The 24659-nt window shown below is 35.3% G+C and overlaps 6 protein-coding genes and 1 long non-coding RNA gene across 19 annotated transcripts; 3 read left to right on the plus strand and 4 right to left on the minus strand.

The window, feature by feature from the left end:
* Window positions 1-9: 9 nt before the first annotated feature.
* Window positions 10-2997, plus strand: LOC126755699 (testin). The gene is made up of 3 exons (XM_050468445.1): window positions 10-601; window positions 809-1960; window positions 2019-2997. The coding sequence occupies exons 1-3, from the start codon at window positions 304-306 to the stop codon at window positions 2615-2617; spliced, it is 2049 nt and encodes a 682-aa protein (XP_050324402.1). The 5' UTR covers window positions 10-303; the 3' UTR covers window positions 2618-2997.
* Window positions 2998-3716: 719 nt separating this feature from the next.
* Window positions 3717-9694, minus strand: LOC126754477 (transposable element Tc3 transposase). 2 transcript variants are annotated; one of them, XM_050466455.1, is made up of 2 exons: window positions 9438-9694; window positions 3717-8121 (listed from the first exon to the last, which is right to left on the minus strand). In XM_050466455.1, the coding sequence occupies exon 2, from the start codon at window positions 7574-7576 to the stop codon at window positions 6140-6142; it is 1437 nt and encodes a 478-aa protein (XP_050322412.1). In that variant the 5' UTR covers window positions 7577-8121; window positions 9438-9694; the 3' UTR covers window positions 3717-6139. The 2 variants fall into 2 exon arrangements, with proteins under 2 accessions (XP_050322412.1, XP_050322413.1); XM_050466456.1 differs by lacking the exon at window positions 9438-9694 and adding an exon at window positions 9298-9389.
* Window positions 9695-10060: 366 nt separating this feature from the next.
* On the minus strand, window positions 10061-10769 carry LOC126754481 (dynein light chain roadblock-type 2). Its single transcript, XM_050466460.1, has 3 exons — window positions 10647-10769; window positions 10504-10582; window positions 10061-10449 (listed from the first exon to the last, which is right to left on the minus strand). Exons 1-3 carry the CDS (start codon window positions 10647-10649, stop codon window positions 10238-10240), a joined length of 294 nt encoding a protein of 97 aa, XP_050322417.1. The 5' UTR covers window positions 10650-10769; the 3' UTR covers window positions 10061-10237.
* A 194-nt stretch (window positions 10770-10963) lies between these two features.
* LOC126754479 (dynein light chain roadblock-type 2-like) lies at window positions 10964-11543 on the plus strand. Its single transcript, XM_050466459.1, has 2 exons — window positions 10964-11100; window positions 11162-11543. Exons 1-2 carry the CDS (start codon window positions 11095-11097, stop codon window positions 11459-11461), a joined length of 306 nt encoding a protein of 101 aa, XP_050322416.1. The 5' UTR covers window positions 10964-11094; the 3' UTR covers window positions 11462-11543.
* On the minus strand, window positions 11487-12248 carry LOC126754478 (dynein light chain roadblock-type 2). Of its 2 annotated transcripts, XM_050466458.1 has the most exons (3): window positions 12001-12248; window positions 11904-11950; window positions 11487-11847 (listed from the first exon to the last, which is right to left on the minus strand). In XM_050466458.1, exons 2-3 carry the CDS (start codon window positions 11922-11924, stop codon window positions 11533-11535), a joined length of 336 nt encoding a protein of 111 aa, XP_050322415.1. In that variant the 5' UTR covers window positions 11925-11950; window positions 12001-12248; the 3' UTR covers window positions 11487-11532. The 2 variants fall into 2 exon arrangements, with proteins under 2 accessions (XP_050322415.1, XP_050322414.1); XM_050466457.1 differs by having other exon boundaries at window positions 11904-12248.
* Window positions 12249-12489: 241 nt separating this feature from the next.
* Window positions 12490-13579, minus strand: LOC126755124 (uncharacterized). The gene is made up of 3 exons (XR_007666459.1): window positions 13512-13579; window positions 13169-13423; window positions 12490-12676 (listed from the first exon to the last, which is right to left on the minus strand). It is a non-coding gene; the product is annotated as an uncharacterized LOC126755124 (long non-coding RNA).
* LOC126755122 (dystrobrevin beta) lies at window positions 12659-24659 on the plus strand. Of its 11 annotated transcripts, none has more exons than XM_050467459.1 (10): window positions 12659-12881; window positions 15347-15769; window positions 15829-15914; window positions 16177-16985; window positions 17057-17711; window positions 18796-18885; window positions 19255-19299; window positions 21013-21385; window positions 23416-23459; window positions 24062-24138. In XM_050467459.1, the coding sequence occupies exons 2-8, from the start codon at window positions 15435-15437 to the stop codon at window positions 21342-21344; spliced, it is 2352 nt and encodes a 783-aa protein (XP_050323416.1). In that variant the 5' UTR covers window positions 12659-12881; window positions 15347-15434; the 3' UTR covers window positions 21345-21385; window positions 23416-23459; window positions 24062-24138. The 11 variants fall into 11 exon arrangements, with proteins under 11 accessions (XP_050323416.1, XP_050323424.1, XP_050323422.1 ...); XM_050467461.1 differs by lacking the exon at window positions 12659-12881 and adding an exon at window positions 13268-13330; XM_050467460.1 differs by lacking the exon at window positions 12659-12881 and adding an exon at window positions 13286-13367.

Below are 24659 nucleotides of genomic sequence, written 5' to 3' on the forward strand. Positions count from 1 at the left end.
TGACAGCTCTACCAGCTGTTTAAAGTTGCTAATTGCAAGTTGTTTGTTGTACCTATAATTTTAAGCATAATCCCATTTTAGCAGCTATTATTAGTAAAAAATCGCGAAAAAATAATTATAGCCGATTTGGGAGACATAGAAACAATTTGTGCCTTGTTCAATTTAACATTTACTATGTGCAACTTATGACCTCATCGTTATATACATACATACACGTACAAAAAAAGTTCTAACAACAAAACGCGAAATCACAAATTTTTAAGCATACGCCTACAACACCAGTAACAATCCAGCAGTTTTACTATGAATGTACGCGGCAATAGCGAGAATTGTGTGGAGGAGCCTGTTGCACCAGAATGGCTTTCCAAATTGGAGAGTCGACGTGAAAATTTACAACGCGCCACCAAGCTGAGCCACGAAGTCGGCGCTGGTGCACCCTGTGGTGAATGCGGTGACAAATGTCCTGGCTTGGATTTACATTTTTGGCGTAAAGTATGTCGCAATTGTAAGTGTCGCAAAGATCAACACAAATGTGTTGATGATGATTTATCATCTTGGGCACAGTTTGAAATTTTGGGACAAATATGTTCAAAACCAGCTTGTAAGTATCCAAACACGATTTCATTATTATTTTATACATTTTTTTGTGCTGGCATGTATATTTAAATATGTGTTTTAATTCTAAACAGTTCATGACTTTTTATTAGCACTGTAGGGGCTAAGATTAGTATATTTTAATATATGTACATATATACCTGGTAGACAATGCCAACTGTGATCTCATAATTATCTTCTATTTCCCACACAGTCATTAAAATTAAAGCGCTCGCCAGCCAACCCGTTCAAGTCGACTGGGTGCCACCGAACACAATGCCAGATGTTGTTTCCGACTATATGGAGAAATTGGGCGCCGCCAAGGTGCCAATTGCGGGCAGTGATGCGGCACAAAAGCGTAAACAACAATTAGAATTTCAAGTACCGCCACATGATTTGAACGCCGCACTGTGCGACAATCTAACCGATGCTGAAGCCGCCCAACTACAACAATATGTTGTAAAGATACGTGAAAATTGCGTTGGGCAGGGTGTTGTCGTACGCATTGGCAACATGGGTATTGGTTTTGTTGAGTATATAACGCCGCAACAACAACAAGACCAACAGCACATGCTAACCGGTATTGATGCTTACAATATGCCAACGCAAATGCAACAAGCATCATTTAATGCCGCCTTAATTAACGATACAAATGATTTATCCTTTCACTCACCGCTACCGGTCAAAAATGCTGCAAATGCACGTTTTAGTGCACAAATGCGTCAAGAAACACCAGCACGTAAACTGAAATTCGGCACTTTATGTAATTTGGCAAATAATTGTGGCCTACCGGTAAATGTCGATTATGAGCGAGATGCTGTATTTGCACAAATCCTACATGCCGAACCGCTCAAACAGGCATTGGAGAACAAAAGTATGGGTTTACCCACAAGTCAGGCGGTTATCATTTCACAAGCACAAATGTTGCCAGATTTTATGAATGCCTCCATTTTGGGTCCAGCTACAAAACAAAAACTCAAAGATATTGGTGTGAACGTTAAAGCGGTGCAAAGTGCCTTATTGAACAGTCCATTTTATGATGCACTCTACGATACACTCAAGCAAAATGATATCAAATTTGATGAATGTCGCGTTTTGGCACCCATACAAGCGCTTCGAGAAGAATTGCTGGTAAATAAACCAGTGGCAGAAGAGTTGAGCAGTTTCGTAACGCAATTGCCAAACAGTGCGGCCATAATGTATACAAGTCCTGCGGAGAATAGCTTGGGCAAGTGCGGACTTAGTGGTTCCAGTAGCAACGATTCTGGCTTTGGTTCGAAAGCCTCAACACCGGTGGGTGGCGTTGACATGCTGACTGGTGCTGGCTTGCCAAGTGCCTTCCAACAAATGCGACTGACAAATAAAGGTTTTATTTCTTTTTCCTATTATAAAACACATAGGTATTTAATGCATTATAATTTCAGAACCACTACCACCAGCGCCAATGGTGAATTGCCGTGACTGCGCCAAACCTATACCATTAGGGGAAGTCGCTGTGAAAGCTGAACGCGCTGGCAAGGAAATAGCCTGGCACCCGGAGTGCTTCAAATGTTACACGTGCCGTGAATTATTGGCGGATCTGGTGTATTTCTTTCACGGTGGTCAAGTGTATTGTGGTCGTGATTTAGCTATTAATTTGAAGATACCGCGTTGCAAAGCTTGTGACGAATTAATATTCACCAAGGAGTATACAGCTGCTGAAGGTGCCACCTTTCATATTAAACATTTTTGTTGTTATCATTGCGATACACCGTTAGCCGGGCAACAATATATACCCGATGAGAAGACCAATATGCCGTTATGTCTGAAATGTTACAATGAATTCTTTGCGGCCACTTGTCAACGTTGCAATCGTCAAATCGAGCCCACGGATCAGGGCGTCGCTTGGGGTGATGTGCACTGGCACAGTGTCTGCTTCATTTGTGCTGGTGTCGATTGTGGCAAATCACTAATTGGTGGACGTTTTTGTGTGAAACAGAAAATGCCTTTTTGTAGCCCAACATGCGTGCGAAGTATTATATAAGATTTTTTTTTATATATGTATAAGCAAACATGCATATATTTATACAACTTAGCATTTAAGTATAAAAAAAGTATTCAGTACATGACGAACAATTACAATTCCTATTTAAAATGTATTTTATATATATATTCATACATATAAATATTTTTTCCATATTGTATTTTTTATATGTACGCCAGTTTTTATATGCACATTTTAAAGTGCCACGAAATACATATACATATACACTATTTTTACTGTCAGCTTCAATGTTGGGTGTTTCAATGAAGTCTTTATTTTGTTTTCAAGTTTTTATATTTTTTTTTATTTTTTTTTTTTTTTTTTTTTTTTTTTTTTTTTTTTTTTTTTTTTTTTTTTTTTTTTTTTTTTTTTATTTATTTTTTTTTTACTTTTTTTTTATTTTTTTTTTTTTTTTTTTTATTTATTTATTTTTTTATTTATTTATTTTTTTTTTATTTATTTTTTTTTCTGTTGTTTCTGTTTATTTTCATATTTATGTATTTATTTTTTTAATTAATTTCTTTGGAATTTATATTTTATTTAATTGTTTCTTTATTTTGTTATTTATTTCGTATCTGTTTAATTTAGTTTCTTATTTTTTAATATGTACATATGTATGTATTTTTATTTATGCTTTGGTTTTTTTCTAATTAATTTTTTTTTCTTATTATTAATTATTTTATAGTTTTTAATTATTCTTTATTTGTTTTTAATTTAGTATTTTCTTTTAAAATTTATTTATTAGTTTTGTTAAATGCAAAATACACAAAGATCCTTAGGCAAATTTCGTAGTTTGCTGGCTATACATATGTACGTTGCCAAACGGTACGGCGCCTAAAAGTATGTTACCATGTCCCCTTCACATTTTTAAGCGTAGTCGGAGAAACTAGAATTCCTGTGAGAGACCCACAACTTTTAGTGCTTGCTTTTTTTGTTGTGGCGCATTCCCTATATACATCGAAGTCATACCCAAAACCGGCAACTCTCTACGTTAGCGATATCCAGCTATTATTCGATCAAAGCCGTTCCAAACCTGCTTAGTAAAGGCATCAACAATATTATTTTTTTTTTTCACATTTATAAGTAAAACACAGTGGCGTATACTTCAGTTATTCATCGAGAGCGTTTATTTTAGAGCTTTTTAAATACATTTGTGTTTTAAAAAAATATTTTATAAGCGAAAAAATCACATAATTTCCAGTATTATGCCGTTCTTATCATACATACACATACGTACATACATACATATATACACGCATACAAAACATACGCACATTTCATCACTCGTATCTATGTACATAAGTACGCATGCGCAATGCCATTTTCGTTGCAAGACGCCGTGTTTATTTTCTACCGCTTCTACGCCAGCAGACAGCACAAATGAACTTGCGTTGTTGTTGTTGTGGAACTACAATATTTTTTAGGATTTCTAATTGTTACATATTCAGGTCGTGAAATCAACATTATGCTTGTTGTTATTTATTTTTAGTAGTAGTCATCCAAGGCGTACCAGCTGTGGTGAAAAACGCCATAAACTTACATACATACACATGTATGCATACTTTTATATGTATGTATAAATAGCCGCTGAGCGCTGGTCGTTCGCTTGGTAGTAAATTTGAACTTAACTAATAGTTACATACATACATAGGAATATAGGTATGCATGGTAATATGTAGCTAAAGTGTAGTTTTTAGTTAATTTAATTAATTAAGTTTTCACTTTTTTCTTAGTTAACATATCTAGTGAACATATAATATATTCTTTTGCTCCAAATTAAATTTCATTAAAAAATACAATTACTAAAAGCTAATTCGTTATATACGAGTATGTACAGATAACGCAAGTCTCCATACGTATTACATAGTGTTATTGTTGTTTCAAGATTTTTTTTGTTTATTTTTATTTTGTATTATTTATATGTTGTATTATTAAATTTTACTTGTTTTATTTAGATTTCCGATATAATACTTCAGTTACTTCAGTACTTTTTACAAAAGAACTCCTATGCAGCACAATGAGAAGGATCCCACTTACATGCTTACAAACATTTCGTGCAGCCTACATATAACAATACATACATATGTATTTATATATATAATATGCATATGTATAGTGGTGTTACAAATTACATCTTTGTATGTATGTTTGCATGCATATTTATATATGTATATCTATATGTATGTATTATCCTTATGTTATGTATAAAGCGCAGTTAACCGAGAGTTACACGAAAAAATAATCAAAAAATTTCAGTTTAAAAAAATATTAAAAATAAAATTCAAAAGCACACTAACAACTATCACAGAACATATTTATGTGTGTATATATGTATGTATGTACGTATGCCAGTGCGTCACAGGAGTTCGCGATTTAGCAGCGTGCAAAGTGTGGTAGTAGGCAGTACAGCAAGTGAGGGAAATTGCGCTTGAGAGCAGGTGCTAAGTGCAACACTACTCCCGTGTGTGTGTGGATCAACTGCCTGTTGACAAAGCAACAGACGAAACAATCAACCATATGTTCGTCTCTGTATACCTTTAGGTATATATGCAATTGTTAAGCAGTCGTAGACAGTTTTGGTACGTTCAAAATGAAAAGTAAAAGAACACAAAAAAAAAAAAAAATATGCCAGTTATTGAATTTTAGCAGAGCAACATGTGCCTGGCGCGGTTTAGGTCCTCTTTTGTGAACGCATGCTGTGCCTGCAGGTTTGTTCGTGTGACAGTAGGTATTTGAAAAGTTGCACAATATGACTTCCCTCAAAAAAATAAACATAAATAATATTGTGCATTAATTTTAAACCGTATGAAATACATGAACAACAAACACTTTGTTCAATCTGTTTACAAAGGTGTGGTGAGCTTACACTAATGAGAAATTATATAGATTTATAAAAAAAAAGAAAAATTGCAGTCAATTCCAAGTAATGGTTCCCACATATATATGTACATATGTACATATATGTATATGAATTTCAGGTATGTAATTTGAAAACGTCCGTAGTCTCTGCATCATGCCAGTCTTTATTCGGGACACTATTAAAGGGCAGACTTTAAACAATGCAATGAGTGGCGGAAAAACTCAAAAGGCGCTTATGCGAATATCTTTTGAGAGCCTACATTTAGGCACAGATACAATAATGAAATATTGCCAACATGGATCACAACAACGTATCGTCGAGCTGCGAGGTTTCAGGTTTGCTACAGGCATACACACATTTCATGTATATATATATATATATATTTAAATTGTCGTGCACGTTTAACATGCTCATCACTCTCTGCTGCTACCAATTGTTCGGCTACACTGTGTAAATATTTCCTTCATTGCTTTTTCCCTTTTACCCATTACATTGCGGCTGATTTGATAACATTTAGAAAACATATTGTATTTTTTTCAACCCCAGTCTGCTTATTTGGCGCTGTTTTGCTTTGCAACCCTTCCATTGTGCTGTTTTGATCACGTCCTCGCTCAACGTGGATCTATGTCAACTTAACTATTTCTATCCTAACACTGCCATCGTCAACAGTTTGTGTAAATGCCGCGCGTATAGTATAATTCTGCAATGCGTTCAGGCAGTGTGCTGTAGAGATTGACCACAAAATCCATCGGTAAACGCGTCCATGCCGCACGTATACGAAATATGAGATCGTCCTTGCGCGAAAATTTGCGTCCACCATCGTAGACTTCACGTATCAGCCAACCCCAGATATTCTCCATAATGTTGACGTCATGCGCTATAGTTGGCCAACGTTGCATTTTGATGCCTTCGGCATCGAGCATTTCTTGTGTTGTCGGCGTCATATTGGCCGTCCAATTGTGATCTTGCAGTATAAAATCGGGATTACCACCTAATTTGGTAATGATATTCGGTCGCTCGCGCAATATGGTCTCAATATATGTTTGTGGTCGTTGTTTCGCCGTCGACACCTCCATGTGAATTGGACCACCGGCGGTGATTAACATATATATGTAAACGGAATTGCCACGCGGTCGTTGCGAAAGCGTTTGTTCGTAATTACGTAAATCGTGAAAATAACTGGAGAAGCCATCCGGTCCATCTAAATTGAATTTACGCTCATCCTGGAAGACCACACGTCGCCAATGCTCTTCACCCCACACAATATGCGAATTTGCGAAGTTTAAACGTTCAGTTTGATGATACTGCGACAACACTGGTTCTATTTTGATTTTTTTAGAATTAACTGCCGAGCTACCGGTTGCTGATGTGCCGCTGCGCATCTGTGCACCCACTGCTCCGGCTTTGGCACTATCCACCGCATTGTTGGCATGTCCATTAGCGGCTGATGAGCGACTAGAGTTAGTGGCATTCGATTGCTGTGTTGGCGCATGACTGGAGGCTGTGCCGCCACCCGTACTCGAACTGGCCGCTGAGAAATTTGAATTCTGATTTAGTGCGTGTATGGGAAGCGTACGATTATGATTATAGTTCTGTTGGTTGTGCTGCGCACTTTTGAATTTATGATTGGCCGCACCCGTGTTGGCTAATGTATTTGATACAGCTGATGTATTTGTATTATGAAGGTTGCTTTGCTGATAGTAAGGATGGTGGTGATGATAGGTCATATGCTGCTGATGTATAGTGGGCTGTTTGAGTTGCAGCTGCTTTAGTCGATGCTGTGATTGAACCAGTAATTGCTGATGCGCTTGTGCGTTAGTGTGGGTTGTTGCCGATGTTGTGGTGTCCTGTGTTGGTGTGATTGTTGTTGGTGTGATATTATGTAGTTGCAGTTGCTGTTGTTGTTGTTGTTGAATTTGTGTTAGTTGTTGCTGCTGTTGTTGATAAGACTGCGCTGTCACTGCTGTTGCGTGATGTTGCAATTGCAAATGTGCTTGCGTTATCGCTCCTGTGTTTGTTGTTGGTACTGTTGTTGCCGTGACTGTTGGCGCAGTTCCGCAGTAATTGTCTGTGTGTTTGAGGTAGTGTTGTAGGGCCATCAGAGGTTAGGCAGGCGCTTACTAGCCGCCACTGCAAACTCTTATAATTGCTTTTCGAAATTGTTATCGATTTTTTTTTTTATAATTTAAGCCAATAATCAAAAAAGTAAAGATTACTGTGCTTCAGTTGTGATAGAAATACAGCTGGCACTTTATTTCTCACTATGTATTAACGAAGCTGGTTATTATTGTTAGCGTTGCTTCAAGAAATTCATCACAGACTGTGGCCAAATAAATGAAAGTCCATCGATCGATTTTCATGTGATATTGTTTTAACAAACATACATGAGTAAAACTATTAGAACGTATTATATCTATGTGTTTTAGGTATATTCCTGCTGATGCGCAGTTTTAATTACGAATGTCGTTAATTTTTATTAATTAGATTGTAATTTTAAAAATTACCTTATCTACATGGACTATTTTAGTACTAGAAGTAATGTTTTATGATTCTGATAAACTTTTCTTATTATTCCATTAACACTGTATACTAATAATTTATGTATATTTATTTCATGCCGTGTTTAAAGTTGTTTATGTAGAATCTGTAAATAAAAACAAACACATTTTAAAACACAAAAACATATAGATTTTTTAAGATTTAGTTAATAAATAAATTTAACTAGTTTCCACTTCTTCTTCTTCTGCAATTGATTTTAACTTAATTTACTGCACGATGCCAAACTTCTTTGAAAGAGACTGCACTTTACATATAAATTTGTATGTACATAGTAATGTCCGTCGAATATTTTCACATATATTTGTACTTTTTATTGTCCTATTTAATCAAATGCGATAGCGTTTTATTATTTTGTGACTAAAATACAAAAAATTAACACTTTATTAACGGTTTATATTAAATTAATTGGTGGTAGTACACATGAATTAATATTTTAACAGCTTGTCCATTTTGCTTGATGGAAAAGAAAAATTTCAAACCCGAACAACTGTCGCATTAATTGTTGGTGACATATTACATATTGCCATATGTATGTACAAACATATGCATCATGGTACACCTTGCGATACTGATATCAATGCTACCGTAGATGGAAGCAGCAATGTATGCAACAACAACAGCACACTCGGGTAGATACAAATATATATTGGCAAGTAATGGTCGACAATATAATGCGCTATACATTTGAAAGCTTACAAAAATAAAGTTGTAACATCTTATATCAAACACTTAATACCATTATTATTGTTTACATTATGCATTTTGTCTATATATATATTTTTTTTTTTTGAAAAATTAAACAATCTAAAAGCACACAAAGCATCAAACACATCAAAGAATTCCACTTGAAGAGCTTTCGAAATAATGAAGACTTTTTGTGTTCTTCATTTTAACTGATGGCCGATGTTTATTTAGTTTACACTGTTAATACATACAGATGTGAAACAACGCACAAATTAACGTGAATACACTGTATATATATATGTACATATATACAGAAATGATAAAGCAAAGCAAGCAAGCTACGTGCGTTTGCGTTCAAATCCTATCTATATACACGCACTTTGTACATATTTATACCGAAAACCAGTCGATATTGTGAATATGTACATAAATCGTGACGAAACGAAAATTTTGCTCTCGGGAATTCGCTGGATGCGAACGATTAAATTTTTCTTTATTCCAAATTCATATGCATATTCTTAAACACTCAATTCATTATTTTTATAATTTTCATGCATATACTCTAAATTATATTTACAAATTCAATGAAAATAACACAGTGAAATCACTTTACATCACGCACAATAGCACATTTGAGTGAAAAATTTACTTCCGTAACCCCAAATCACACTATCAAGCTTCGTCATCTGCACTTTGCACATACTTTTTTTCACGTACCTTTATTTAGATCGTGTTTGCTGTATAAGAAAAGCAGATACAATTTGGTTCCATTTTTTGGCTTTATTAATTGCGATGCGTTAATAAAAATGGAAACCATGCATATCCGATGCAGCAGCAGCAACACACAAGTAGACAGGCAGACAGGGCGAGCCAATGACAAAATCTGACTTTACGCAAGCTATCCGTATTTACAGCTGTCAGATCAGATTCACATGGTTGTATGAAATGTCAATTTAAAATCCAACAGTCTTAAGAGCCGCCTTAATACAAAAATACTATGATGAAGTATTACTAACTTTTATAATTTTCCTGTGTACAAATAATTCTTTTCTTTATTTTAATTAACAATTACATTTTATTATTTTAGCGACACCCTGTACTTTCTATTGAGAATGGCAAATGAGGGTTTCCTCTACCGTGGTTTCTTCTCTGCTAATTATGGTCCCTACCATACATTTTAATTTCCACAAATAAGTTAAATATTTCTAAATGAAAATTCTTTTCTTCTTTTTGTGACTATAAAAAATACTATATATGCATTGGAAGTAATGTTGCCTCTGAATCCCGTAGATATGTTACTTCAACACTAAAATCCATGAGTTTTTTCAAAAGTCTTTGCATTGTGCTGTGTTAAGTTTGTATCAAAATTAATACTAACGTTTAATCACATAATATGCAAGCAGATCTTAAAAGATATATTGTATATTTTTGTGCAGAATGTCCTGCAACGCGGTTTAATAAAATGTATACGTAAGTAGCTGAAGTGTTTGTTTTAGACCATACCATCCTTACACACATTAATCAGTTGGATTTTGGATAACTATCAATATGAAATCCTTATCTGGAGCAACCATAATTTCGTGTTTCTTAGAACGTACACGCAGGAAAGTGAGATCATTGGATGGGTCTAAATCACGCACAACACTACGTGCTTTGTCAGATAACTGACTCATGAGTCCGGCGTACTGCACTGTGGTCGTGTTGTCCAATGTCGACTTGACTGGAATACCTAATAAAATAGTCTAATTAGTAAATTCCGAATGTAATAGTGTAGTCAAATTACCTTCATTATTGACAACAATGGTACCGACAACACCCTTGTGTGACTGAATACGTTTTAAGGTTTCCTCAACTTCTTGGGACTACAATATATAATTATACAGAACAGATTATATTGTAAGCTTTGTACTAAATACTTTTATTTACCATATTGCTGTTTATTATTGAAACTTGAAAAATTTGCAAACTTTTCACCTGAATCAGTGGACGACAACCAGAATGAAAATCAATGTTGTCATCGATCAAGCAGAAAACACAAGTGGGGTTGCATTTAACAATAAATTAAAAGTACTTTTAATAAAAAGCATAGTTACCAGGGTGGCGTATTTGTTTAGATATCACTTGACTATTTTGAATTTCACTATCCAATGGTCCAAATCAACATAAAATTAAACTAGAGATTTCAATAGTATTTGTTGTAATACATAAATTTTAATGCATTGCATTTATGTACAAATGTTTAAAATAAAATTTTACTTAACAATTTTTTTATTGAAACTCAGTAATCAATTTCAAGCACGTTTATTTCATTTTTCGAATTGTCTATGAAAGACTGACTATACATTATATTTTTTTGATAATTTAGATATTTTCAATGTTGGTAAGTTTTCGCTCAAAAGACTGCATATCATCAAGCTTTAACTGGTATTTATTTTCAACAGTCAATTCAATTGGAGAACGTTGTACGCAGGAATGCCGAAAACACAGAACGTATCATGAGGAACGCCATTGGCTATGTGGTGTCGAATAATGCCTTAGGAACTGTGGTGCAATCTACATTCGATAACAGCACTTCTGGTGGCATAACTAAATTGATTAGCGGAGTACTAGTACCAACAGCTCGCAGCGCTGTGCGGGACTTGGACTCCACCAATGATTTGGCCTTTCTTCGCATTGCCACACGAAAATTTGAATATTTAGTCGCACCGGAAAAGGAATTCACAATTGTTGTGATGCAATAAAACTATATCGTTATTTAACCATTTATATATATTTTTCGTGTAATTTGGTTTTTTAAAATTTGGAATAACACTCATAACTGTATTCTATCCTGCGCATTTTGTACCACCATCACAGTAATTTTTCCATCTGGCGTTATAAGTACCTCATTGGCTTTGGTCCGCACACGTAGCATTAATAACTCATCTTTCGGATCAATCTTTTGTAAGCCCAATTGTACTTTCTCCTTCAATATTTCATATAGACCAGCAAACTCAATAGCCATTTGTTTCTCCATGGTCGTCTTGACGGGATTGCCATTTTTGTTCAATATAATTATATCCACTATATCTGGTTTTTCTTCTATTAGCCGGAAAACCTCCTCCACATATGAGCGTGTACGTTTACTCTATAAAGAAAAAGGCATCAACTTGTGTTGTATATACAGACTTATGTATATGCTACCTGCTGTTGATCTGCTTGCATCTTTCCTTATGCTTTAGAATTATTAACTATAAAAAAGTTATCGAAATTTGAAAGATGTCACACAACCATTGCTTACTTTATGAATTCCTTGAATGCAGGTTGGTCTCCATAGTACTTTCTGCAGTTGAATATAGGTCAATAGGTAAAGCTAGAATGTTTAAATGGCTTTATGGTGGTTTTTCCTGCCATGGTAACTAGCTACGTGAATACCATGCGAAGTTTAATAATACATATTGAGTTTATACTATTCAGCTAACATCATAATTTTAAAAATTTTTGAAAATGTTTTTAGTTATTTTCAAAAAATTAAATTAGAGTTATTGTAACAAGTTATCGATATTTTAAGAATGTTAATTAGATATCGATTTTGAAAAAATAACAGTGTTCTTTTTCGTTTCGGATAAAAATAATAATAATAAAACAATGTTTTATTTTTAATATACATATTTGTATGTAATTTGAAAATCAACTTACTGAAGAATTTTTTTATCACTAATATATATTTTTGATATAATTAAAATCTGAAATGTAGCTTAAATATAGAAATTATTTGTTCCAATGTACATACATGTGTATTTTATTTAATTGGAAATCATTTATTGTAATGCGAAAAAATAATATATAAAACTTAAAATTTTATAGGAGATATTTTTGCATACATTCCAATGCATCACTGTTTTATACAGTCGATGGCATGTTCATAGTTATATCGCGCTTTCATTGTAGTCAAGTTGAATGATTTGAGGTGTGGGCTGAAAGTTTTGTTGCTGTTAAATATTATTTATCAAATAATTTGGAACGCATATTTATCAAATCAAATCAAATATAGTAAGCTGGCAAGAGATAAGTGAAGATATGTGAATTAAATAAGAGGCTGTGAAAAGAATGCAGTGAAGTGAAATGAAAACTATTTCGTGCCGCAGTAAAATACCATTGGTGATAGAAAATTGCAGAAAGGTAAGCAGCATAATGACGATGGATAGCATCGCTATAAAAGTGGTCCAGTGGAGTGCAAAATATAGTCAAGATAACAGATGGACAATTATAAATACGCATTACCATTCTACTCGTGCTGGAAAATAATTGAAAATCGATACGTATGTTTGAAATATGTACGCTTCATGAAAAAATTATTAAGTTTTAGCTGGTACGTTTGTAAAAGAAGTACACAAGAGCGCGATATACGCCTCATAATTAGTCCATCGTCCGCAAAACCTCATTCATAAAGCAAAAACTCTACCTACCGGTCTGCGAAAAGGAATACTGCAACTGCGCATGATTAGATTTTCTGCTACTACCATACTACCTACACCATATAAGTATGATACTGCTATTGACAGCAACTGCAAAGTAATTTGGTGTATCATAATCTTTGGAAGACAGAAATCAGTGTGCACACTGCTCCAGTTGAGTTGATTTTCAATGGATTAAGAGTAATTTGCGGTTGGTCAGAATTAATGTTTGTGATGTGCGGTTTATGGGTCAGAAATTTATTCCGTCTGTTTGAATTAAAAATGTAGCAATTTAAAGTACAAGTTTTGTGCAGCAGATATTCTTAATGGAACAAGTGAAAATCTATATACTTACAGAAACTACAAATTCATAAAGCTCTTTATAAAATATATTTATTAAATTTAAATATTGTATTAAATTGCTCACTGAATAACAATGGTGCACACTTAAACGAACATATTTAGCGAAAAAATAGAAAAAAGAGATTATAAAAAAATTATCATTAAAACCGAAATACCAGAATTATTTTAAGCCGATGACGCTTACCTATTTGTTTTGCATAAACACCTGACAAGTTGAGCTCGGCAGCTATTCAGAAGCTGGCAAACGTGTAGCAAAACGCGTAAACTGGAAATTTCATCGGGAATTTTTGTATTAAATTACATCAATTACATTTAGTAACAATAATTATAGGTACTCTCGTTTATCACTCGTTAGAATGTCAAATCAAGAAAGAGAAATGAAATAATAATCCGCTAGCGATTAAAAGGCGTACAATCAGCGAAGCGCGTTGCATAGCATCGTTTTGGATAGCAGCGCTGCGCATCACAACAGCCTCACAGAGAGATCTCTGTTTGTAAACAGTTCAGTATGCCATTGTCGCCGTAATTAGAGGAAATGATGTCACCAAGCTATTTTGACTTCTCGCCCATACTAAACACTCCCCTCGCCATTATATTGTGATTTTGCTATTTTTCGCCTGATCAATATTTTGTTTTTGTATTAAACGCAAAGAAACGTGTGTTGAAATTTTGCTGTTTTTTTTTTTGTATTTTAAATTTTTTGTGTGATGAATAATTTTTGGACACACGGCACAACAACACATCCCAAATATATGAAGTTTTGAAATCAGCAGACGCCTACATGCCAACTACTGGCACATGAAGATGTATGCATAGTGCAATGATTGTTCCACCTATGAAATTTTACAAATTTAGAAGAGTGGGTAGATGATAAAGAAGAAACAAATAAATGTACATTTGTACGTCAGAAGCGGTTGACTGGCGCCTACTGGAAAGCTTCTATATTAGGAAATAGTTTTTAATAGTACTTTAGTAACATTATTTCTGAATTATCTACATAAGACATATGTATGTAATGATTGACAGTTTTATTTCATATGTATGTTCGTATGTTTATCTGTGTATTTCAAAATTGTCCCTATTCTTCGCAGTTCAATCTTGCTGATTTATGTAGGTATGTATAACAACCTATCTGTATCAAGGTTTTACATGTAACTGTAAGGCAATGCCTTTATTTTCCCATGAATAATATTTCTAATTGTCTGTTTTCTAATGCAATTTACACATTTATAAATGTCACAAATCAATATTTGTCCACGGACATATTGCTGCATTTGAATATCAGTGGGTGAATGTTGTAGCATTCGAACAGTTTTAAGGCTGCACTCATTGGCATTCTTCAGTAAAACAATGCATATATGAATGTATCACATATATGTATGTATGTATTACATATATGTATGTATATACTATATTTAATATGTAACAAATGTTTACGTTTATGTGTGTATTTAATTTTAAATTATATGAATAAGTCAAACATAATAGCAGTCTTATTATACCCTGAACAAGGTATATTGAGTTTGACAGGTAGTTTGTAACACCTAGAAAGACCGTCAGAGATCCTATAAAGTATATGTATAAAATATGTATAAAAATAAAACTGATCGACGTGAGGAGCTATGCCGGTTTAGCTATGTGTGCATTTAGATATTTTTATACCCTTTTATGTTATAAAAAATTAACGTGTGAAGGGTATAACCATATATGTAACTTCGGTGCAGGTGAAGTTAATGTTTTTTCTTGTTTTATTTATGTTACCATCAAATTACTTCGACTTTATATAAGATTTAAATAATATATTCGGTTTTCTTAATTTATTTTCAGTATTTGCTCCACATTAAAGTAAACGCAGCAAAAATTTAATAAAAAAAATATTCTTTCCATAAAAGCCTTATACTTTGCAACGCCTGAAATGGAACTGGAATCGAGTATAGCTATTCTGCAGGATTTACGTTTGCAGACATTTGATTCAATACGTTTTGCTTCTTACCGCACGGCCTCAAAATTGCGTTATATACAAAAGTCGACAAATCTACACTTGGTCGATATATGGAATGTAATTGAGGCATTCCGTGAGAATGGTTTGAATACATTAGAGCCACAAAGCGAAGTGAGCGTGGCAAGATTAGAGACACTCGTTTCATCACTCTATCATAACCTCAATAAACGTCTTCCAACGGCCCAGCAAGTTCCCGTTGATTCGAAGGCCGGCCTCTTGCTCAATTGGCTTTTAGCAGCGTATACAAGGTGAGTAGCAAACAAAGTCCTTATGTTCCAAGTCACTGGTTAACTTTTTGATTTTTTAGCGATAATTCTGGCAAAATTCGCGTTTTCTCAATCAAGGTGGCGTTGGCGACTATGTGCTCCGGAAAATTAGTGGATAAATTGAGATGTAAGTCGAAAAAATAAAATTTTATTTATTAATTAATTTTACTGTACATATTATTATAGAAAACTTTTTGTGCGTCCTGGCTTGTCATTCTTGTATTATATAATGCTATGAGCATGTTGCCGGCAACTCTTTCAACTTGTAGTGTTGCTTTATTAACATTTTGTTTGTTTTTATCATTTTTAAGCTTTTATTTTCTTTTAATCAACACTAATTGTGTATAATTTACAATTTATAATAATTATTTGCATTCATCCCTTTCCAGATATTTTTTCGCAAATATCTGATGGCGCTGGTCAATTAGTACCTTGGAAATTGGGCGAATTTCTACGTGAAGTGTTGGCTTTGCCTGCGGCTGTATATGAATCTCCTACATTCCATTATAAAGACGGCTTGGAGGAGGAAATATTTCCAGCTGAGAATAAGGTCACAGTGAATGATTTCATGGCAACACTTATGTCTGAACCGGGTCCATCGTGCCTTGTTTGGTTGCCGTTGTTGCATCGTTTGGCCACTGTTGAGACAATTGTACATCCGACTATCTGTTCGGTATGTCACAAGGAGAACTTTACGGGATTTCGTTATCGTTGTCAGCGGTGCCACGCCTACCAATTATGTCAAGAGTGTTTTTGGCACGGCAAGACATCACTGAATCATCAGAATGATCACGAAGTCAAAGAATATTCGAGTTATAAATCGCCCAGTAAGCAGATCGGCCATTCGTTGCGCAAGAGCTTCCGATGCGTGCCCGAGAAGACGACACAAGTGTTGCCACGATTCCCCGAACATCCCGAAAAGACTTTGAATCTCTCGCATATTGTACCGCCATCACCCCTACCATCACACAATGGTTTCACGGATCCGCCACTACTGCACGGCGGTGTGCCAGGTGGCGCACATAGTGGTGGCCTGTTGTACGATCGCTCCAGTACGTTAGATTCACGTGCCACTGGACGCAGTCTTGACAGTGCCACCGGTGCTAGCATGTCACGCATGGCCACCGCTTCGGCCAACGATGAGGAGCATCGTTTAATTGCACGCTATGCCGCACGTCTTGCCCAGGAAAATCGTGCTGTAAGTTGGAAACTTTTATATCATATATTTTTTTCTTTAATAATCAATTTTTTTACTTTACTCAATTGCAGCCGGTCAATGCTGGTAACGTTGATAACGCCAGTAGTATCGGTTCGGATAATTCGCGTGCGCAACGCGAACTTATCGCTCAACTGGAATCCAAAAATAAAGAGATAATGCGTGAAATAGCCAGACTTCGTCGTCAACAAGAAGTTGAGCAAATCACACCAGAAAATCCGGCGCTTATAAATGAGCTACGCGCATTGCGTCAACGCAAGGGTGAGCTGGAAGGTCATTTGGGCGCATTGCAGGACTCGCGTCGTCAACTAATGGAACAGTTGGAAGGACTCATGCGTATGCTAAAGAATCAGCAAACAACCTCACCTCGCTCCACACCCAATTCCAGTCCACGTTCGGGCAAATCACCACCCATGCCCGGTGGCATAGGTGCCGTAAATGCAATTGTGGGCGGTGCTAATTCACTTAATATTGCTGCAATGCATTCGCAACAAGGCCAAGCACCGGCACATTCTTTAATTGGCATGGCAGGCGCTGGTGGTGGCGGAGGCGGCCGCCCTTCGCAGCAACAATTGCTGCAGGCACAACAGACTGGCGCGTTACAAGGCTCACAACAACAACAACAGTCATTCAATACAAGCCAACTGGAGCAATTGAATCAAATAAGCAATGAAGTGCGTTCAGCATTTACAGGCAACACGAGCTCAAGTAAGTGCACATACAATAATGCAAACGTATTGCGATAAGATATTTTTTATGCTATTATCCATGGTTGGCGTTAAGAAAATGCCGCAAAACATAAAATAAAAGTCTGATACTTAAAATAAAGCGATTTTTGGGAATTAAAAAAATTTATTACTGTACGAATTTTAAGTTTTATGTATACATATACATATTTTAAGGGTACACTGTAAAAAATTTTAAGATAAAAGTAAATAATTTTTGAGAACACGTAATCTCCGTCGGCGCTAAAAAAGGATTCTCTATAGTTGCAGTGTTTCTGGCCTTCTTCGTGAGTGAAAATGCTCACTAGAAGATATTATCCGTAGAATGACCTAAACTTTAGATGGCTGTAACTCAAAAGCCATTTCAGATATTGATTTAAAATTTTAGTTTATTTTTTAAAGGCATAACCTATCGAAATACGAATTTTTTTTTTAATTTAAAACCTCTTAGGTCCTTGCTGACAAAGATCAAGTCGTTGTATCTTTCAGCGACATATTTTAACAGTGTGTAATCGTTTTTTGTCATTAGCCAAATTTATCGAAAATATTAATGGTGTCCATATGCTATTTACGCTCGTTAAGCAATGTCACTTGCCGATCGCCTAAGCTTTATTAATCAATCATTTTTAAGGAATATGACGTAAAAATGATATCGCTTTAGTAATTGCTTTTTAAGTGTATGTGTTTACGCCATATTTACATTTTATAGAAGTTCTATGTGGGTTTTCTTCAATTATTGATAAATCTACTCTGCGGGCACGCGATCTAGTCCCTCTTAATGCGATTTACGCCAGTTGGCGTGCGATTTATCACTTTTTAAGTTATGGGGAAACGAAAACACATTCGCTACTTCGGTGTTCATACTCGTATGTGTCTACATTTGTACTTCAATCATTAGAATTTCTCAGACCACTTTTTACTAAATTTTATGAATAACACACAGTACTCGTTTAGTAAATGTTATACATTTTTATGTGTTACTGTCACCATATCTGCATGTATTTTGCTCATACATTTGTATGTATGTGCGCACACAACTATCGCATCCAACCGATGGCGCCTCGCAGCCTTCATGCTTAATCCCATGGCTGAGATAAATGACGCTGCTGATAATATAACATCGGCACTTTCGAATTTGGTAAACGATTTAAATGCAGGTAAATGCCATCTACAGCCGCATATCCACAATCACATATGTACATACAGGTTGAGTTCAGTACCTTCCCACTGGCAGTGCGTGTACCATGTGCACTTGTAGGCGAGCAAATGTAAACAAGTCATCATCAGTAATTGAATACATGCGATTTCTGCTTCACCGTTATTCAGCTAATTTGTCACCTTATCAATGCCGGCATCGACACTTTATCACACTCCGCATTTGTTTATGTCAGCTTGGTAGTTCGCCAAGCTACTTACTTAATTTGCTTCACGCTCCTATCGAATTCGCATAACTTTGTATGCTAAAGAAAAAAAGAAAATATAATTTCTGTGCTTTCAGTGTTAAAACGAGTTGCACACTTTTTCAGGACCAACTGCGTTACCCACGCAACCTCGCTTTATTATGCCGCTCGGTAAGTTCTGTAGTTCGGTTTAGTAAGCTTTTGGCATAATAAATTTGGTTGTTGCTTTGTTAAGATGCTAATTAATAATACTGTCTCGTATTCGAATTATGTCAATATTAAAGCAACTATAAAAATATATCTCTTTAATTCGTATAAAATCGTTGCACAGTGGTGCAAAATGATAAAAAAATAAATATTTTTTTTTTTTTTCATTCAATATTTTAAAATAAATTTATAAAATGCAGTTCTAAAAGTTAGGCTCCCGTTGTGTCGGTTGACCAGCGACATTCCCACGACGGTCGGGTCTATGTAACCGAAGTTAATCAGGAATTATATCCGGCGAAGGGTTAACAAGTCGGCAACCTTCCTCCAAATTATTTTGTTTTCTGCTGCTAAATTGACAACAATTAGTCTTCCGCATTCTGTGTAATTTCATAACCTCAAAATCTTCATATCTAGCGCATCTGAAAGGGTTATATCCACTTGCTAGTTAGAAATAACGCGTTTTTTAGACAATTTATTCTGTTAATGCATTTTATTTAATAAGTAAATTAAAAGTTATACATTTACAGAGTTTAATGCACTTTAATAATCGGCAATTCATTTAAAAAAATTTTGGAATCCCTCAATTTTTTTTCAGAGGGGTTTAAAAATCGAAATTATTATCAAAAAAACTTATGCCTTCGATTATTATCTCACAATATATCGGAGAAAATCGTGTTTAAGTCGATTGGTCCAGTCGTTTCGAAGAAATTATCCTCCCCGACTCTGAAAATAGAGTTTCAAGAAAAACGCGTTAACACATCTCCGTAACTATTTGCTGGATCCACTTCAAATTTCTGTAAATATTCTGAAATATAAGTAAATTCGATAAACATATACATATGCAAACAAGTTGAAATCTCTTACCTAACCTAACCTATAATATTGAATGTAGTCGAAAAAGTCTTTTCGCATTTCTAATCAAACTTCAACTTATTTTTTTATATTTATACTAATAAATAAATAAACAAATATGTATGTACCATTTTGGTCGACCACTTGATTGATAGCACTGGAGATATATGTACGACTGCAACGACATCTATTGACAAAATACGAAAAGACTTTGTATGAAAATGTTGCTATTACATCTCTTAATATCCCAACTTCTTTTTATAAAATGTGTATTAATGAGTACAATAAATACAATTATTGTAAAAAATAATAAAAGAAGTTTTAAGAAATCCGCCCGAAAGTGAGAATCTGAGACCAATACCCTCGAAAAACTGATCCACTGTGCAACGAGTAGGAAGAGCAGTTACGCATTCATACAAAAATTTATAAATTTCATCAATACTAAACTCAGTGCATACGCAACCGTTAAAGGCAAAAAGATGAAAACATGAATTCTTAGAATTTTCACCAAAACAACTTTTCCTATGCTCTCAACTTTATTTTAGACTACTTTCCTAATAGACGACGTAAAAAGCATTGCAATTGTAAAAATACAAATAACGACTTATAACTTCTTCCATTCTTTACCTAACTCTTTACCGAACTAACTACTACAAATAAATTAAAAAAAAAACACACACATATACAAACACACGCGCATTTAAATGTGTCCTCGCCTGTCATTTATTGGCGTATTTGTGCCAAACTTTTCCATAAACAACTTCATTTGCAAACAAAAAACAACAAAATCCAATAAAAATACAAAAACAAACTAACGAAAAACAGATATGCGTCACGTTGTGGGTGGTGAATCAACACCAATCGATGAAGCGTTGACTGGCGCGTCAACAACGGCGCCGAACGATAACGCAGATGTTGATGAGGAGGAGCGTCGTCTCTTTGAGAATGTCTTCCAAACCGATGAAGAGTACAAATGGTTGGACGATTGCGAACGTCGTACACGCAGTCAGCGTATTATGTGCTACAAACATTATCCCGATATTTTAATTGACGATGAGCAAGCTGGTTTTCCGGCGCTACACGAAATCGGCGAGACTATCGATGAAATGCAACTGATTATGCATGCGTTGATTATGAAATATAGTATGAGCTTGTGAAGTGTTCCTTTGTCTCTGCTAAGAAGAGTTTGTTTTTAAAGGTAAAATATGTAGAGAATGCCCAGCTGATAGTTAAGCCGTAAAAAAATTTAGAAAATATTATTAGTTGGATTATATTGTATTATTATACCGTGTTTATACGTACGACATCATATATCTATCATCAAAGTAAAGTTTAGGGGATCGATAAGCACTGACCAGGCACCGTGCATGATTTTCTTTTATAGAGCCAGCTTTCCGCGAGATTAGAGCCAGCTAACAGCCAGTTTCCCGTGAGATTACATTATGACTGTTAAAGCACTGTCACCCAAGCACTGACCAGGCACCGTGACTTCTTTTCTTTTATAGAGCCAGCTAACAGCCATCTTCCTGCGAGTTTACATTATGACTGTTAAATCACTGTCACCCAAGTACTGACCAGGGACGGTGCCTGCGTTTCTTTTATAGAGCCAGCTTCCCGCGAGATTACATTATGACTGTTAAATCACTGTCATCCAAGCACTGACCAGGCACGGTGCCTGCGTTCCTTTTATAGAGCCAGCCTGCAGCCAGCTAACAGCCAGCTTACCGTGAGGACACCTCATGACTGTTAAATCACAGCACTTCACGGCGGGACAGTCACCTAAGCACTGGCCAGGTACGGTGCTTGCATTTCTTTTATACAGCCAGCTGGCAGTCAGCTTACCGTGAGGACACCTCATGACTGTTAAATCATAGCACTTCACGGCGGGGCAGTCACCTAAGCACTGGCTAGGCACGGTGCCTGCGTTTCTATTATAGAGCCAGCCTGCAGCCAGCTAACAGCCAGCTTACCGTGAGGACACCTCATGACTGTTAAATTACAGCACTTCACGGCGGGACAGTCACCTAAGCACTGGCAAGGTACGGTGTTTGCAGTTCTTTTATAGAGCCAGCTTCCCGCGAGTTTGCATTATGACTGTTAAATCACTGTCACCCAAGCACTGAACAGGCACCGTGCCTGCGTTTCTTTTATAGAGCCAGCCTGCAGCCAGCTAACAGCCAGCTTACCGTGAGGACACCTCATGACTGTTAAATCACAGCACTTCACGGCGGGACAGTCACCTAAGCACTGGCCAGGTACGGTGCTTGCATTTCTTTTATAGAGCCAGACTGCAGCCAGCTAACAGCCAGCTTACAGTGAGGTCACCTCATGACTGTTAAATCACAGCACTTCACGGCGGGGCAGTCACCTAAGCACTGACCAGGCACCGTGCCTGGTTTTCTTTTATAGAGCCAGCTGGCAGCCAGCTTCCCGCGAGTTTGCATTATGACTGTTAACTCACTGTCATCCAAGCACTGACCAGGCACGGTGCCTGCGTTTCTTTTATAGATCCAGCTTCTCGCGAGATTACATTATGACTGTTAAATCACATCACATCGCTGTGCGAGCGTCACACAAGCGCTGACCAGGCACCGTGCCTACTTTTCTTTTATAGAACCAGCTAACAGCCAGCTTCCCGCGAGATTACATTATCACTGTTAAATCACATCACATATTACTCATGTGCAGATTATTTTGAGGATCAAGAGCTATTGTGCTACACATGTGATCGCACAGTATTGAGTGCCTACTGTAATGCTTGCATTTATTCCGGTTAAGTCGTAATTTTAGTATTATAAGAGTTAGTATTAACCACAGTGATTTGTGCGTTTTCGCCCAGAAAACATTATGCCTTTTGTAGGATTTCTGAATAATAATTCTGTATTGTAAATTGCATTATAATCATGAAGCAAGCGGATAAAAAGTTGTCACGAAAGCTCATAGTAGTCATGGCTATAAACAAATAAATCATTATATATATTTTTGATAAAATAAATTCGCATATTATTTACAGACATACACACATTTGTACATAAAATATATAATCACTGAAATTTCGACAAATTGTGCTTTGTTGATACTTAAACCTTCGATGACGAAAAATATATATTTTTTTATTGCTAATACTTTAGAAAACTAGAAAAGCTATGTATGTAGCTTTAAATTTGTTTACGACGTTTCAATATTTAATGCACTCTTTTACACTCCATTTTAAATGCGATTTTACAGACTTTGATGAATCGCAGACTTATAGCAATGAATGGAACGTCAAGGTAAAGCATTGTCAATGTAAATTTAAAAAAATCATAATTAATCACAATAACCAAGCCAAACAAGTGCATATTTGTATATTAAACAATGTTGAAGTAAACCATGTTTAGTCCCCTTTACCATACTAGTTGCAGTCCTATTGTTCTTCTTTCACCCATTTCTGCTCACAACTCGTAAAATAACCTAAAAAATGTCTTAAAGGCGTTTCAGACAGCCGCTGAATTGAGTCAATTAGCACTTTATTGCGAAATGTTGTTTTATTGTTTTGACAACTATTTGGCTAATTTAACTGTCTGTCTGAATCCCCTTTCGAATTATGAAAATATTCTCAATATTCATACTCGAACTTGTTTTAAATTGTTGAACTAGGCCACAGCCATATTCATTTAAGTATTGTATTTATTATAAATTTATGAAACGAAAAATTCAAATTATAGTCTAAGCCCTTCATTAAGTCTTATGTAGTTAACGCATTAATTGTAAATATGATCATTAGTGTATATAAATAATAGAAAAATTGCTATTGTTGCTATTGTTGTATGTGTTTGTTTCCAAAAATGTTAAACCTTAATATTTATTACTGCTTTTTCTCACTCTCTTCCAGACAAATGCGAGTAATCACTGGCAGGAACAGTTTGCCCAATGGCGTTTACAATTTCAAAATGACTAAAAGCCAACCAAGGAATACCAAGAATATAATAATAGTGACGGCGGCGGCGTTTACGTTTACATTTTTTTACTAAGATTTATTTAAACAACAATCAAGTCTTTACAACTACTTACAAAGGAGGAAAAGTTAATAAAAAAATTAATTAAAATACTATAAAATGCCGAAATAAAATTATATACATAAATGCTACATTATATTACGTGAGGGAACTATTTATTTACTTTAATTTAATTATAAATGTGCGAACTTGAATTTGAATTTGATTTTAGTATGGTTTTTGAGTGTTATATTTAAAGTTTTTTTTTGTCTCTTGTTTTGTTTGATAAACGAATGCTAACTTAATTGCAAGTGGTAACAACATGTACTTACTTATAACTTATAATTCTATTAATTGAGCAGTAAAAAAAGTAAAAAACTAAATACTTGTATTAAATTAAGACAAGCTAAAATAAAGACTCATAAAGAAATACTACAACTGCATATGTGTATGATAAAATTATAGTAAAAAAGCAACAAAAAAAAACTAAACAAA

This window comes from Bactrocera neohumeralis, chromosome 4, assembly GCF_024586455.1.
Source record: "Bactrocera neohumeralis isolate Rockhampton chromosome 4, APGP_CSIRO_Bneo_wtdbg2-racon-allhic-juicebox.fasta_v2, whole genome shotgun sequence".
Taxonomy (NCBI): Eukaryota; Metazoa; Arthropoda; class Insecta; order Diptera; family Tephritidae; genus Bactrocera; species Bactrocera neohumeralis.